The 17,752-nt window shown below is 27.3% G+C and overlaps 1 protein-coding gene across 2 annotated transcripts in view; it reads right to left on the bottom strand.

Annotated features, from left to right (window-relative positions):
* Positions 1-17,752, bottom strand: part of LOC100209738 (splicing factor 3B subunit 1) — a 52,855-nt gene that overhangs the window by 2,282 nt on the left and 32,821 nt on the right. For both annotated transcript variants that reach the window (XM_065809770.1, XM_065809771.1), the window contains 5 exons: positions 12,692-13,049; positions 11,945-12,585; positions 2,511-2,693; positions 2,102-2,194; positions 1,938-2,023 (listed from right to left, as the gene is read on the bottom strand). In XM_065809770.1, the coding sequence (XP_065665842.1) occupies positions 1,938-2,023; positions 2,102-2,194; positions 2,511-2,693; positions 11,945-12,585; positions 12,692-13,049 (1,361 nt within the window). The remainder of the gene's footprint in view (positions 1-1,937; positions 2,024-2,101; positions 2,195-2,510; positions 2,694-11,944; positions 12,586-12,691; positions 13,050-17,752) is intronic.

The following is a 17,752-nucleotide window of genomic DNA, read 5'->3' as shown; positions in this document are numbered from 1 at the left end:
CACTTTACCTACAGTAAAGTGATTCACTTTGGGAACTGGATTTCAGCAAAATCTTCAACAATTTTTTGTTGAAAAAAGCTTGGAAGGTTCCATTTGATAATGCTAAAATTTAATTTCAGATAATTCTTGTTTCCAATTATACTTATATGCTTGTTAAATAATAAAAAAATCTATACTTGGTTTCACAATAAATTATTGGAAAACTCGACTGAAAAAAAAAACGTATTTTATTTGAAAAATAATTTGAGGCTAGAGGCCTCATCTCAAATCTGGCACTGTGAAGTAGTGCACAAAATAATAAACACAAAGAGATAAAAAAAAATATATTGGCAAGATTTTGAATTGAGTAAACAAGAAACAAACAGTGAAATTCCTTCTTTATGAAAAAATAAGGTAAGCAATTGATCAATTGGTGCAGATGAGTACCATGAAAGTTTTTTAATTTTTTTTTCTCGCAAATAGTTCTTTGATTGCATATATTAATAGTACTAAACTGTTATTATTTATATACTGCATCAATGTATACAGTTTACAAAGGGTTTAAAAGATTGCTTTTTATGCATAAATTTCAGTTGTTCAACAACAGTTTCAGTTGTTCAACAACAGTTCAACAATAAATACACCTATACATTTGAGATGTACAGGTTTTCATTTTCTGAAGGTAGACTTGCTGTCGTTAATGTAGTTAAGTGTTTTTCTAAAATCAAAAGGAAAGAATATCACAACAGAACAACAGAAAAATTATGATGTTTACATTGACAATTATGTTCTTTAAAAAGTTCTTTAAATGCTGTTCCTTTGAAAAAATTTATAAATGTTAGTTCTTTGCTTACTAACTATATAAACTCTGTGTTTCTGAGCTTTTAAACCATTAGTTTAAGAGCATTGTTGAATTATGGTTTATGAATTCTATGAGCTATGGTTAGAAAATTAATTTTCCTTTAGAGTTGGTTTGCCATTTTTTGATAAACCTATGTTCACAAATATTACAAAATAACAATAAGATTAAAAAAGAAACAATACGATGAAATGAATCAAGAAATAATAATAATAAATAATAATAATAATAAATTTTTTGATAAAGTATGAAATGGAATAAATGGAATTAAATGAATAAAAAGAAAGAATAAATATATCAGGAAGAAGTTTATAAAGTTCAGCCGTAAAGCTACTTTGTTCTTAACTCATAATAAAACTATGATTATGTTGAACTTATATTTTTAATGTTTTTAGAAATCTCAATAGATACAATCTAAATTAAAAAATTTAGATGATCTTGAATGTCATTTAAAGATGTAATTCTATAGATATCACCTTAATATATAGATTTAAAAACTTGTTGGATTTGTTTTTAAAGTCAGATAAACTGTGGTTGCAATTTTATCTGGCTTAAAAATTAATCAGTGTGGTATGGCTTCTAAGCAAGTCAACTTTTGAACTATGGAATATATTGAACAAAAATTGCTGAAGCTAGAATTGATAAAATCTGTAATCATTTAAGTTTAAAAATAATGTACATATATTCACATTAAATTTTTTGTGAATTATTGTGCATTTTATAATTTTGTGAGCATGATAAATTTTTTTATTTAATCCGCATGTTCATTAAAAAAATTTCTTTAATCATTTTACAAATATATAAAAAAAAATTATAAATCAAGTTAAAAAATAATTAATAAGCATTTTATTTATAACATACAATAATAAGTCTACTATTAACATATAGTATTAAGTATAAAAACAATTTATAACATGAATAATATTTTGATAATATAGCATTTTAAGAACTAGATTAATCTAAGTATATTTAATTTTAAGACCTTCATAGAAACAAAGTAAAATACAAAAACATAAAATAATATAAAAATATAGAACATAATATAGATTTAAATTTAAATTACATGTATTGAAACTTAAATAAAAGAAAAAATTAGTACCTGTTTTTAAGAATTGGGGTAAGACGGGGCAATAAATCTTTAATAGGCGGAGTCATTTTATTCATACCAATCACATTTACAATTGACTAAAAAAATAAGGATATTTATACAATATATATATGCCATAGATAAAAAAAATGGTTTAACTCAAGATATCTTTTTACCTTTAAAGCTCCTAAAATACTTCCAAGAACTTCAGGGTATTCTTCCCCGAGGTATTCATACAAAACAACACCTAAATGGCCCATAAGTTTTTCCTAAATATTATGGAATAACAGTTTAATTAAGTTAAGTACACAAAAACAACTCAAGTAATAACAAATTAATCATCATAAATGTGTGTGTGTGTGTGTGTGTGTGTGTGTGTGTGTGTGTGTGTGTGTGTGTGTGTGTGTGTGTGTGTTACTCTACTTTTTTTGCCAGCCTCAATGTGGATTTAAATGTGGATTTAGGCTGGCATAATAATTAATAAGTGTTTATATTTGCTATTGTAAATATATACATAAAAGACATGAAAAAAAATTAAAAAAATTAAAATTTTTTAAAATGTCTTAGTATCTTATTTATAAATACCTCTCCACATAATTTCATGACATATGATATTCGTGCAATAAGATCTGCAGCCTGTTGACGCACTTTGGCTGATTTATTGTTCAAACGCCATAATATAGTACCACATATTTGTGGGAGATATGGTTTGGTCCGAGCACCAAAAGCATTAACTACTGTTCCAAATCCATTTAGCATGACTACATCCTGTAAAAAATGTTGATACAATCTAATATATACATTAAAAATATATACATAAACATATATATTAAATTTAAAAATATTAAATATATAATAAATTTAGGAAACAAACCCTAAGCTTTCTTTTGGCTTCATCAAGCAGTCAAGCATCATTATTATCAAAAATAATTTAATTTTGATTAGTTCTTACAAAATTATCTCTCATAATTTTTATTTTGTTTTTTCAGGCTTATAAACAGAAAAATGAATCATATACATAAAAAAAGAAAGATTAGTATTCTACACATAACAAGCCTTCCCAGGAAAAGCATGCCATTTTTTGTCTTCTATGTCCACATGATAATATTTTATTTTAAACAATTTGGTCACAACTGTTTGTAAGTTTTTTTATATTAGACGATGTGGAAAAAATTAAGTTTTAAAAACAAAAAAAGTGAAACTAACAAAATAGGATATTAAAATAAATCAAAATTAAAAAAAATTAATGACTTGAATGATTTGTAATGTTTTTATTTTTGTTTCTTTAGAGTAGTTATTATTTTTACCAACAAAATTGGATAAGGCAAAGCAAAATAAACACAGTTTAAAGTCAACATTAGAAAAAAATGATTTCTTTATACTTTATTTGTTTGTTTTTTTTAAAATAAGGAAAGCGAAAATATAAATTGCTACCTGTTTATAAAATATAATTGTATAATTTTAATGTAACTAATATATATTGTCCCTATATAAAAATGTCTATGTAACGCATGTGTATACTTTAATATATAACTTGTTTTAATAAAATTACATTTATTTGTTTGTATGTACATGCACATTTAGCTTATTTGGATAAGCGTTTATATCATACACAGAATGTCAGTGGCTTGAAACCCACCTCTTCCTAAAAACTGTTTTTGTTTTTTTACCCGCCCCTTCCTTTTTGATCTAAAATGCTATTAGTGAAAAATACATAAATGACTATTAAAGATTATCATTAAATCCAAATAAGAAAAAATAAATGGTTACAAAGTAAATAAATGACCAGCGGTATTTATAAGAAATACATTTGAAAAAAATGGAGAGCTATGGAAATCAAACCACAGACATTCTGTGTATGAAGTAAACACCAAATCCAAATTAGCTAAACATGTGTATACTTTTCAACATCTTCTCTTCCAACAAGGCTGCAAGCAACCACTATTAGAGCTGGAAATTACAGGAAGAGAAAAGATGAAGTTTATAAAGCAAGAAAATAATTGACAGAGGACTTAAAAGATTGCAAATTATATGAATCAGGAAAGCAATATAAAGGAAGCGAATTCCAAAGAACTGGTATTCGAGGAAAAAAACTAGACGAATAAGAATTTTTAGAGCACTTAGGAACAGTCAAAGTAAAAAGATGAGACTTAATTAAATGACGAGTAACACGAGAATGAATTTTTGTAGATGGCACAAGAGATGTTAGCTCTTTAGAGCAATGCCCATTATAGTATTTATATAATAAAGAAAGAGAAGCAACATTACGATGATGTGATAATGGTTGGAGGTTGGCTGCAAGAGCAGGTCCAACTATGTTTACAATGCGTATTTGCACTATATCCAAAAGACAAAGTGCATCATTGGAAGATTTGTCCCAGATATGGCAAAAGTAGAGTTGCAAAAAAACGTGTTTTTTTCCTTTGACATTTTTTTGTTTCTTTTTGGTATTGTTTTGTTTTTTTTAAACAACTTTTCAGTTTTTGTTTGGCATAAATTTTGGAATAATTTTCCTTTATTCTACTATATTTTTAGTATATGATCATTAAAAGCACAATTAGATGTATAAACACCAATTTAAAATAAATTTTTAATAAAAATTAAATTAGCTTTAAGTTAGTTATAAATCTATTCATACAGTATGGAAATGTTAATTTGTCATGTACTAACAATTGTGATTGTAACTCTCATTATAATGTATTATTATTGTAACTACCATTTTAATTTTGATAATATAAACATATTAGTATATACTTATTTGAGCGTTTGTATATTGTGTAGTAATTTAGTCTTACATTGTTTGTTTGCTATATTTGTCAAAATATATTGTAGGCCCTTTTAAAAAAAAACCTATACTGAACATAATTTCAAGGAAAATTTAAAAATTTTGAATTATTATTTACAGCGTTTCCCAGACCACCTTCATCTGATGATTCATGATTTATTTATTTATAATTTATTTTTTATCTGGATTTTTTTTTTAATTACATGATTTTATCTGGACATTTTCATATCAGAACACTTACATTGCATGCAGAACACTTTCTATATCAGAACACTTGCAGAATTTTTTAACATGCTTTGTTTTTCAAGTTCAATTTTTAGACATAATCATATGGCAAAAGGAATGTTTACCTTTTTCCATTTTGCTAATTTGGTTCAGAAGTTTAAATAAATGGGCGACTAAGGTTTTTTTTCTGTCCCCTGTATCGAGAGCTTAATCATAATTGATTATCAACAAAAAGAACAAAAAGAAATTACTCAATAATTTAAAGATATTCTTTCTCTTTATATATATGTATGTATATATAGATATTATGGTGCTTTAAAACCCTTTTAGATAAAAATCACAACTCAGTATTTATAATGTGGTGTGGTTATCTTTTGTGTTAATCTATTTTTAGATTCTATTGCAGAAAAACTACAATTTTTATATCAAAAATAAAAAACATGAGTTTCTATAATTTTTTCGATATCTTTATTTAAAAATATATTTTTTTAATAGATTTTTATAAAACTTCACTTCATTTGAGTACTAAGTTGACCTTTTTAATATAAACATTTTTTAAACAATATTAGGGACCTGCTGAATAGAAAATGAGCTTAAGCATGAACTAAATATTGGACAATTAAACTTAAATTATTTACAATAGATAACCACAGCACATAAAAATAAATGAGTTCTGATTTGTATCTAAAAGAAGGAGGAGGAGGTGGGGGGGGGGGAAGGGTTATATATATTAACATATATATATATATTAATATATATTTATATAATATATATATATATATGTGTGTGTGTGTATATACACTAATAAATATTAATATATATATATATATATATATATATATATATATATATATATATATATATATATATATATATATATATATATATATATATATTTTTTAACACAGTTCGGCATGCTGATCTTCCCCATGATATCTCATATTAAGTATCTGGGAAAGTTTTTGAGATTATCAAAACATTTTTAACTGCTTTATTAAAGTCATCCTTGAAGGCCAACAGTTATTTATTTCCAGTACCTACTGGGATACCTCAAGGTTCTATTCTTAGTCCTGTTTTGTTTCATGTCTACATTAATGATCTTCCCGACAACCTTACATTTAAAGTAGCTCTTTTTGCTGATGATTTAACTTTTTACTCCTGTCTTGACAAAAAGTCTTTTCTTTTTGATCACTTAGAATAGGCAGCCGATCTTGAATCTGATCTCACTTCTGTAACAGATTGGGGCTCACAGATTTTGGCTTATAAATTTTAACTCCAAAAAAAACTCAGTTATTTACTGCAAACAACTACCACAATACTGTGGACATTTAAATATTATTAAATAACAACCCTCTCACTGAGTCCTCTTTTTTACATCTGCTTGGATTGTCATTTAATACTTACCATTTTGAAAACAAAATATATATTCGATTGCTAAATTAAAAATCCCTTTATCATTATTGTCATCTCTAGGCAACAGTATTCCATACAAGGATGGATTTGAGATTTATAGAGATAAAGAATAAAATCCAGATTAAAGTAGTGGCATGCATGATAAACCTTAGCAGATACAAATTTTGAAATGATTTGATATATGGTTTCCAAGAATAATTGGAAGAGTTAATTCTAGAAGATGAAGGTGGATGACTCATCAAGTACATTACTGTTCAAAAATATAGAAAGATCAAGATTATTGCGATAACAATTAGCTGAAAAAAATTAGGTTTATCTGAGTTGAAGTTTACCAGCCACTGAGAGTCCCATGCTGTAGCAGTGAGATCCTTTTCAAACTTAATTGCCCCCTCCAAACAATCAGAGAGTGCTGGCTTCTTATCAAGACAAGAATAAATGGTAGTATCACCAGTGAACAGTGCCACCTTAGATGTGAAAAAACCTGGAAGATTATTACTGTAAATTAAAAAGAGTATAGGACCAAGGATAGAACCTTGAGGAACCCTTGAAGTTACAGGATATGAAGAAGAGTGCTGTCCATCTAGGAAAACTTTTATACTATGATTGGAAAAGGATTCAATTCGGTTATTACTGTTAGCAAATCAGCTGTAAAACGAGAAGATGGAAACCCAAATTGATGATCAGAAAGTAAGTTATTAGATTCAAGATGAGAAATTAAGTGTTTGCTAATTAAAGATTCAAAAACCTTGAATATAATAGGTAGAAGACTTATGGGACGGTAGTTAGTCGAGTCAGATCGCTCCCCAGAGATTTGAAAAAAGGGATAACATATTGCTTTTCAGCAGGCCAGAAAACAAGACTCTGATAAGCACTTGTTAAATAGTTTTGAAAGTATAGACCACAGCTCCGGAGAACAATTTGCAATACTACAACAGGTATGTTGACCACAAGCTGTAGAAGAAACTAAGTAGGAAATCACTTTAGATACAGAAGCAGGAGTGATACAAATGTCAACCGATGGATCAACCTGTTTGTCGGCTATATCAGGTAGAATTCAACTAGTTGAATCAAGAGATGATATCAATGAAAAGTTTTTAGCAAACAATTCAGCTTTGTTTTTAGGTGAGGTGGCAAAATCTGAATCATACAAGAGTGGTTGAAAAAGAGATTTTCCCTTATTATTGTTGAATTTTGTGACCTGAGAATAGTGGGCTTTGGTGTTAGACAAAACCTTTTTACAATGGTTTCTAGCAATAGTAAACAGACGTCTGTTTTCTGGAGAATTGTTTTGCTGATAGATATGGAAGTAATGGTTTCAATTGGAAATTGCAGCAGCATAATGTGAGAAAAACCATGGAGAAGAGTAAGGCTTGACTTGAAATCGTTGAGAGAGAATAAAAAAAGCACCTAAGGGTGAATGTGGAGGACTGAGCGCTGACTGGGATCGGAAACAAGACATAAAAGAATAGTCAGTGGATTCAAACCTAGTTTCCAAACAAATAGGTGAATTCTTAAAAATGTAAATGCCCAGGTCAAATATGTGACTATTGGAGTCTTGACGAATTAAAGGAAGATAACCATCAACACTAAGATCACTCAGCAGAACTCAAATTATTTAAACTCAAAGAACTCAAGAAGAAATAAATATAATTACACAATAAAAAAAGTTATACATAAAAGTATACGCACATGCATTACTTACACATTTTCATATAGGGACAATACTGATTGGTTGATTCTAAAACATTGTATGTCCAAATTTGGGGTACATTGACTTATGTATGTTGAAATATTGATCTCTGCACCCTCTATCGTCTACCAAATTATATGGAGTGGAGGAGATATGCATTTTAAGTTATCAAATAAAAACCAAATGTTGCATGTCCATCTTATTGTTTTTTTTAATAAATAAACATTGTCACATGTTTGATGAATGGAGATAAATACAGATATTATACACAAAAATGATGAAGCAATATAATAACACAACAATTATAATATGTTTTTAAGTAATTGAATTGGCAAACAAGTTAAAACTTTTAAAATCATTTTTCTCACAACTGTCTAAAATGGACATGCTTTAGAATTAATCCATCGATATATACTTGTTACATTAAAATTATAAAAATATATTTTATAAACAGATGGCAATATATATTTTCGCTTTCCTCTTTTTAAAAAAAAAAAGAAAAAAAAAGGGAACTTTTTCTTTTTTAATGTTGACTTAAAACTGTTTTTTTTTTTTTTGCTTTACCTTATCGAATTTTGATGCTGAAAATAACAACCACTCTAAAGAAACAAAAATAAACAAAGTATAAAAAATTATTTAGATTATTAATTTTTTTTCTATTAAGTTTATAATTGATTATATAATAACTATATATATAGTAATATAATAAACAAAATTAAATGATTCAACTTTTGAAATGTCTTATGAATCATATTAAGTCTACTGGAAACTTGTCTGTTTTGAAGCTATCTATCACTTTATAATGAAGAAACACGTAAAATAACTTTGTTTGAGCTAATATGCTATGTCTGTATGAATACTTTAAACAATAAAAATAATGAGCTGAACATGAGCTAAATAAACAATGGTATGGTATGGTATTGAAGAAAAAAATTTTTAAACATGACCTTTTGAAGTTATTATAAAAAAATACAAGATTGCTTTTTAGAGGTTTAGTTGATAACGTTTAACTAATAATGTTATAAGACACATGATTAGTTTTTTAGTTATTAAATGTTGAATAAAAGTTTTTATTTTATTGTAACCTGCAGTCAATCTTAGGGGATATAATCAGTGCCAGAAATGATGCATTGTTTGTTAAAACTTGTTTGGTGCAGCACATATATTATATAAAAAAGATATTAAATTTTTTTAAAAATACTTCTTATTGTCCCGCTTCTCCCTACTCTCCCCTACATCTCAGTTATTATATAAATTTACTATTTCAAATTACTAATCATTTATATAAATAAAATACAAATTCTTGTTAAGACCTGAGCTGCAATACCAAATGATATAAGTATAACTGGTATAAGTATTGGTACCAAATGATACAAACACAACCAATACTTTCTATACCAGTATTGCACGATCTCAATATATCGATACTGTAAGGTATCGCAACAATGCCAAACAATACCAACATAACCTCAACTTTTAATGCCAGTATCCATTATGCCATTAATACCTAACTGGGACTTGATAGCGGTTATCTAGAGTCTAGTGCTAATGCATCAAAAATATTTTTAAAGAAACGGGAAAACTTTCTGGTAAACCTAATATTATTATAACTACAATGGAAAAAAAAAATTATCATTAAAATAATCTTTTGTTTTTTGTTTTTATATTGGTCTGAATAGAACTAATTCAAAAATAACTAAGAGATTTTTTGGCTACACTTATTATGTATTCTATATATTTAATGTAATGATCTATCTATTTTTAAAAATTAGTTGAGTTCAAAAAATAATTCTTGTAAACTGAATTTAAAATGTTTAACAAACAAATCTTATTTCAAGACTATTTATTCATAAGACTATTTACTCATAAACTAATTTAACAAAGTTAAGATTAAAATTAGTAAATGTAAATACTTAAATTAAGCAAAGATAAAAAATTATTGACAAAAATTGTTATTTTTTTGTTCACTGGATCTCTTAGTAGTTTGATCAAAAAAAAAAAAACAATTTACACACAACAGTGATACAAGATACAAGAGCAGCGAAATTAAATACACAGATATTAAACACAAAGACATTAAACACGCAAATATCAATCATAAAAGATTGACTAATAAACTTATTTAAAATATGAAACGATCATGTCTATTGAAATCCATTAATGAGTACAAGATAATAAATCAAAAAAAGTTTCATTACAAGTTTTAATTGTATACAAATATTTAACATAATTAAAGCAGGAGGATATGAGAAAAAAACTTTATAATGTATTCATTGATTTTCAAAATAAAATTGACTTCAAAATAAAAATAAAAAATGTATTTTTAATAACAATAGTCTTCAAAGAAAATGCAAAAGACCAAATGATGCTTAGAACATTATGTCATTACTAACATTGACAAAAGTAGAATTAATACAACAATTACTAGAACAAACGAAATAATGCATGTGATATATCGAATGTATCATATCAAAAGTTGTTTACAAAAAATCTTTAATCTTTATTTTAATATTGTTACCTTCCCAAAGAGGGGCTACTACTTTATTTAAGAAAACCAGACTGGTGCAGCATTGAGCGATGCACATTAACTAAGTTGAATGATCCACATTAACTAGCAAGTTTTTTGCAAAAAACCAAATATGAAAATAACTTTAATTTAAAAATTGCACATTACTTTTAAGTGGTTTGCTTGAAGAGAAAATTAAAAGATAATGCACGCATTAAAATGTAAAACGTGTCATCAAAAAATAAAATGTCAACAAAAGATAGAAAAACTAGTCGAATAAATTTCATTCCCAGTAAATAAAAGAATGGTCATGTGACACAACAACAGTGAATACAGTGTGACAATAGAAATGTTGTAGGGTTACAAAATGCAAATGTTTCATAAAACAACAATACAATTAGTTGTCAACACCATATTCTTGCAAAATATATAATTATGTTATATAAAAGTATAGAGATAAGAATTAAACAAGCTTTTATCACAAAGACATTACACAAAGGTTTTTAGACCAAACGTTTATAAAGAAGAAGTTCAGCAATAGTCACAAGACGCAATTTCAAAAAAGATTAAATTATAAATTATAAAGCTATGAAGTGCTTAATGCATTTGAATCAAAACAAATCCATTTTAGATATAAACAATAACATTTTAGTAATAAACAACTTTTTTTTTTTGCAAGAATGGCATTACAATTGCAAAAAAATATCTTGAAAAATTATTAACTTAAATTATACTTTTAATTTTACTCAAGTTTCTTAATTATTAATAAAATTGTTTCTATACCGTGCATGACAACAGTTACATGAAATAGTTGTAAATCAAAATCTCTCTAATCTGCCCTTAACACCAGACCCTTAACACCATGTTATGACATTATACCGTGCATGACAACAGTTGTTAATCAAAACCTCACCAATCTGCCATTAACACTTAAGACTGAAGTAGCCAGTGAACTTATGTTTATTATTACGAATTAGTTATTGGTCTAATATATCTGACAAAAGTTTTTTTAACTCATTCAGTCGGGTTTATAGGTGGGTTAAAGAGTGTGCTGATGATTCAGCACTAAACTATAACTACACAATACTCAATACAGACTTACAGATCATTTTAGTTCATTAAAGCCACACACACTAAAAACTTTAATATATATGGGAATGAAAAAAGGATGAAGGTGTTAAGTCTATAAAGTGCAATACCTAATATTAGTAATACTAATATTAGAAAAAATTGACTCTTTGAAGGCTGATCTTAAAATTACGAAAATTACAAAAATCTTTTTAAAATTTTATAGTACACATAATAAATCCTAAATTCTAAAAAAATTATTTTGAGAAAATAATTAGCAGCACAACTGATTTATTTTTAAAAATAACCTAAAATAGTTAAATATATAATACCTCATTAGTTTGTTCTTGAAAAGCATAAAGAATTCCATCAATTAACTGTTCTTCTAGTCGTGAATCAACTTCAGAAGCTCCAAGATTTGACATAACTTTTTCAATTGTTTCAAGAACCATTTTTCTGTATTGTTCATTTTCATCTTTTAGATCATCAACAACTCTGCCAATTATGTGAGCTGCACCAACTTTATTAGCAACTTCTACAGTTGTATCAACTAGTTGGCGATAATTTCTACGATCAAGTGCCATGCGATGTGTCCAAAAATGTTTAAAAAACTCAGGCAAAATTTCCTCTTTTATATAATTAGCTTCAACACCATCTGTAGCACAACACTGCTTAACGACTTTCAGTACAATTTTCTTCATTTCCTCATCAGGAGATTGAAACTCTCGAATTAAAATGATCATTACTTCCCTTGTGTAATGATATGCATATTCAGCATCCATAAGTGGAATTAGATAACCAATAGCCTTAAGAAACGCAGCTAGACCTTTACCACGATGTTGCTTGATACCTTTCCAAAGTGGCTTTAAAACACTGTCAAAAGATTCTATGCCATATGGAGTTGCAGCTTCTGCTAATGCAGCAATAGCAAGAGCAGTAATAGTTCTAACCTTCTGTTGTTCATCAATTAAACCTTGAAAATAAATATTCAATAAAATACAAAACGTTAATTAAAGTTAATTAGGCTGGGTAACAAATTTTGAATAAAAGTTTAAACTAATTTTTTATGTTATATGTACCATGTTCAATAATTTCAACAAGATTTCTTAAATGAGGCAATATAGCGCATCCCATAAGAATAGCGATTTGTTGGACAATTTTGATTCCAGTATGACGTGCTTGCCATGATTTTTTGCTTTTACATACAGCTTTTAAAAAAGGAAGCAAAGAAGGAATACCGAGGGCAGAGGCAACAACAGCAAAAGCTCTTGCAGTTGTGTTTCGCACATACTCATCTATGTTATCAATATCAGGCCTCATGGTGGAAATCATTGTAGCTAAGCCAGCAGCTTTGGCAAGGTTTGAAATAATTTCTCTGCCTTCAACACGCGCATAATAATCTTCATCTATTAACAAAGGTTCAATCACCACAAGAATCTAAAAACAAAAACAAAAAACAATGTAAGATTAATAAATATATTATCTCAGTAACTATTTAGGTCATATTTCAGGTCAGATTATCCTTATCTATTAAGAAAAGCTCAATCATCACATCACAATCTGTAAAAAAAAAAAAAATTAAATAAAAAACTTCTCTTATTTATTAAAAAACCACCATTAAAAAAACACGACAAAAATCTGGAAAAAATATTTTAATGGTAGATATTTTTAAACAGTTTTTGGCTGCAAATATATATACACTAGCTGTCATGACCTGTAAAATACGGGTCTATGGACCTCTATTTTTATACTTATTTAGCTATTTATCTATTCTCTATTTCTTTACTTTAATATTTTTTATGTCTTTAATATATTTTCTTGTCTTCACTTTAATATTTTTTGGGTCTGTGGACCTCTATTTTTATACACTTATACACTTAACATAAGTAACTATAAGATAGATGGGAATTGCGTGACATTTCTTGCAACATTTTTCGAAATTCAAGACTAAGAAAGTAAAACTTCAATCATTCATCAAGACTATATTAAATTTAGCAAGCAAAAGAGGACCCAAAAAACGGGGAGCTAGTATGTCAAATCCATCCCTTAACACAAAACATTTTCAATATTTTTCGATCAGGGTGTATATATTGATAGCAAAAAAATAAATGCAGTAAAAAACTTTTTTTTTTGTTAGAATAAGTTTTAAATTTTTTGCTAGATGTGGGCTAATCTCTTTTTTTTTTTTGCCTGCAGCAGCACAGCAGCATCAACTGGAGTAGCAGGATGGTCTTATTATTTTTTTTCTTTATAAAGTTTCAGACCATTTTTTGTCAGACCATCCACAAGCGCAACAAATATCTAAAGCTTATTTAAAAATTCTCTGCATTTCATTTGTTACAGTGTATAATATTTTTACAAATATTATGTATATAATATCTATAAAATTTCAAGTGGTTTACTTTGTATTTAAAAAAAATCAGAAACAAAAAGGGTCCAGTGGTAGGACTTGAACCTTGGCGCTTGGCTTCAGAAACGCTGTGAGACCCACTTAGTCATACAGCCATGTCTGGTTATATTAAGTCTTTTGTTTCTTAAATAGTTTTAAAATCCAAGCCATGTCTGGCTGGGTTTTAAAACTATTTAAGAAACAAAAGACTTAAAACGGAAATAAATGCTATAGATCAAAATTAAGGAGATGTTGTCACAATGCGATTTTCAAGTGAAGTTAAAACTGTAAAACTAGATATATGTTTTAACATAACATAGTTTGAAGTTTACATAAGTTAGATATTTGAATACACTTTCGTCCACATTTTCTTATTAAAAAAAATAGCGAGACTCTTTCTCGCCAATACCTTGATTGCAATGGCTGCCAAGAGTTTGTGTCAAACACGCTAAAAATGGCACTACTACTAGTATTAAGTTCAGCATTGTATGTATATATATATATATATATATATATATATATATATATATATATATATATATATATATATATATATATATATATATAAAATAAATAATGCTTTAAAATAAATAAAATATATTTTTTTAAATAAATAAACATATTATATATTTTTTATTTATTTAAAAATATATATTATATCTATATATTTTTTAAATAAATAAAAAATATATATATCTATATATTTTAAAAAAAAATAAAAAAAATATATATAAAATAACGTTTGTTTTGTTGCTTTTTTTCTTAATTAATATGGTTTCATTATTATAATTTTCTTATATACTTTTTTCATGATATCTTATTTAATATTAGGCGTATGCCGATGAAAACCTACAATGATTTCAGAAATATTTAAAAAGGTTCACAAACCAGATAAAACCCAATTTTAAGCACTCTTTTAAAAAAGATTTTTTAAGAAAAAGACTTTTCAAGTTAAATTAAAATTCAATTTGAGAATTGTCTTTAAAAAATAAAACAACAAAAAAAAAAAAGTCATCTCATCAAAAAGTCTTCTCATAAAAGCTTTATTTTTATTTTCAAAAAATTTTATTAGTCAAAGAAAAAGACTACAGAAGTACGTAAGTTATAAAAGGTTCAAAACCAATCTTTTTCTTTAGATACCTATTTTTTATTTCAATTGTTTTTTACAGATATGTCAGAGGTAGAAAATACAATTATTGATACCGAACAGCCACTTTTATCTGAGTTAAGAGTATTACCTAAAACTAAAAAGAGAAAATAAACCTTAACAGTTTGGACATCTTATAATATGTAACTTTTGTTCACATTCTATATCAGCAAGACCTACAGATAGAACTAGTCACTTGGTCAAACATTTGAGGACTAAACACCCACAAGTTTGTTCCCCAAAAAAAGGTCAAACCTTTTTACAGAGTGGTAAAGTAATAGTCGATGGTGTCTTAGAGTCTAAAAGTTTCAAATTTAATCAAGAAACAAGCAGAAACGACTTGGCTTACATGATCCCGCTTCACGAATATCAATTTTTTTTTTTAAATGTTGAATATTGCAGTTTAAGAGAGTATAGTAAAAATCCACAAGCTCTTTTTAAAATGGTTAGGTGACATACAATTACAAACAATTGTTTGAAAATCTTTGAGGATGAAAAGGAAAAGTTATATGATGAAATGGAAAAGCTACAATGTCGAATTAATTTCACAAGTGATTTGTGGATGCCTACTCAAAATAAATCCTATATTACCCTTACCTGCCACTATATTGATAATAATTGAAGACTAAAAAAGTATATATTTAACTTTATTGATATTGATGTGCCTCATACTCAAATAGCACTATATAAAACTTTACTTGAGAAGTTATGCAAATGGAACATAGATAAAAAAAATCATGTGTGTTGTTCTAGATATGTTTTAACAGTTAATACTAAACTCGTCAGTGACGGTAATTTTTTTCATGTCAGATGTTCTGCGCATATTGTATATTTGGTTGTTCAAAATGTAATTGAAAGCATAAAACATATAATAATAAAAGTTAGAGAAAGCGCGAAATATGTCGAATTGCCAACTTTGAAATGGCAACAGTTTAAAGAAGTAGAATCCCATATACAAGTTCTTAGTAATAATGTTGTTTTATATGTAAAAACAAGATAGAACTCTACTTATATTACTGCATTAAAATTCAAAGATGCCTTTATTTGTCTAAATAAAATTGATTAAAGTTACACACATTTGCAAAATGAAGAGGACAAATGTTAAAGGTTGTTGTGACTATTTACAATTTTTATACAAAGTAAGAAACCTTTTCTCTACAACAATAAATCCAACAGCAAACTACTATTTTAATCATATTTGTGAAATTTATTTACAAATAACTGATATGAGCAGCAATCATATTCAGTTTATCTGTGAAATGGGGAGGAAAATAATAGCAAAGTTAATAGCAAATATTAGAAAATTAGTTTCATTATATTAGCCATTGCATTTGTGTTGAGCCAGCATTATAAAATGATCAGCATTAAGTACTACTTTAGAGAAATTTATGTTGTCGCAAGTGAACAGAAGTTAGAAAATATTAATGGACTATTAAAAAAGTTGTAAAATGGGTATGCTGCTAAATATTTCAAAATCATAAACACTCCAGTGCTAAAGGAAAGTATTTAAAATCAGTCTACTTCTTCTGCTTCTTTTTTATATTCAAAAAGGATTGAGAAATTCAAAAAAATGTATCCTTAAAATCTTCTACTTGGAAACTAAAAAATGAATTACAGTTTTATTTAGATGAGCCATTGATTGTTGATCAAGGATTTGACATACTGGAATGGTAGAGACATTGGAGTCAGTTTTCCAGTTATACAATGTTTAGCAAGAAATATTTTGTTGATTCCATTGCCTATTGTTGCTTCTGAGTCAGTCTTTACAACAGGTAGTAGAGTTAATTAACTAATTTCAATTTTTTAATTGAAAAGAAAAAAATGATAATGCAATCTCCATTAATGAAAACAAAAATGAAGCTGGTCTAATTTCTTAGGAAAAAAAGAAAAATACTAGTGACCAAAAAAAAAGCGCTAAAAGTCTTTGAACATGGTTGGGTCCTGGTTTTTAGTTATTATAATAGTTACATTATAGGAGGGGTTTTGGTACATACATTGGTAATAAAAAAAGTACATACATTGGTAATAAATGGTCTTTTGATTGTTGGCTTTCGAGTCTCAATTATTGACAAGAATCCTTCATCTTTGGGTGTGAATGCCATATTAGAGGGCCTACAACAAAAGAGCTAGCATAATCTAGGGTCTGACCATTCTAAGGCTTTCAGTTTGAGACACACGTTTGATTTAAACATGACTCAAATGTTCAAAGAAAAACAAAATTGGTTACTAAATAAAAGTGCAGTGGTCAGATAAATATATACAAATACAATCTAAGAAGTATAATAATGTGGTGCATTCAACGTGGTGCAAAGTTCCAAATATAAGTCCTAAAAATTTCTTTTTCAGACTTTTGAGTACACTGGAACACAACACTGGAACAACAACAACAACACTGAAAAAGCACCTTGCATAAAGTATTTGTTCATAAAGCATACTAAGCAGGGTCTTCTCACACTAATATAGACAATATTAAAAATAAAAAAAAGCCACGAAAGCCTTTAGGCACTCTAACTCATGAAAATTTCCTTTATGTTTCCATGGTGTCAGTACTTTACTGTCTTGCTCTTTTAAAAAACTTTCAAGGTCTTCTGTTTTAGGTGTGTG

The sequence above is a fragment of the Hydra vulgaris genome, chromosome 11, assembly GCF_038396675.1.
Source record: "Hydra vulgaris chromosome 11, alternate assembly HydraT2T_AEP".
Taxonomy (NCBI): Eukaryota; Metazoa; Cnidaria; class Hydrozoa; order Anthoathecata; family Hydridae; genus Hydra; species Hydra vulgaris.
Note: the sequence above shows the minus strand (reverse complement) of the source record. Positions and strands in the feature narration are given on the sequence as shown.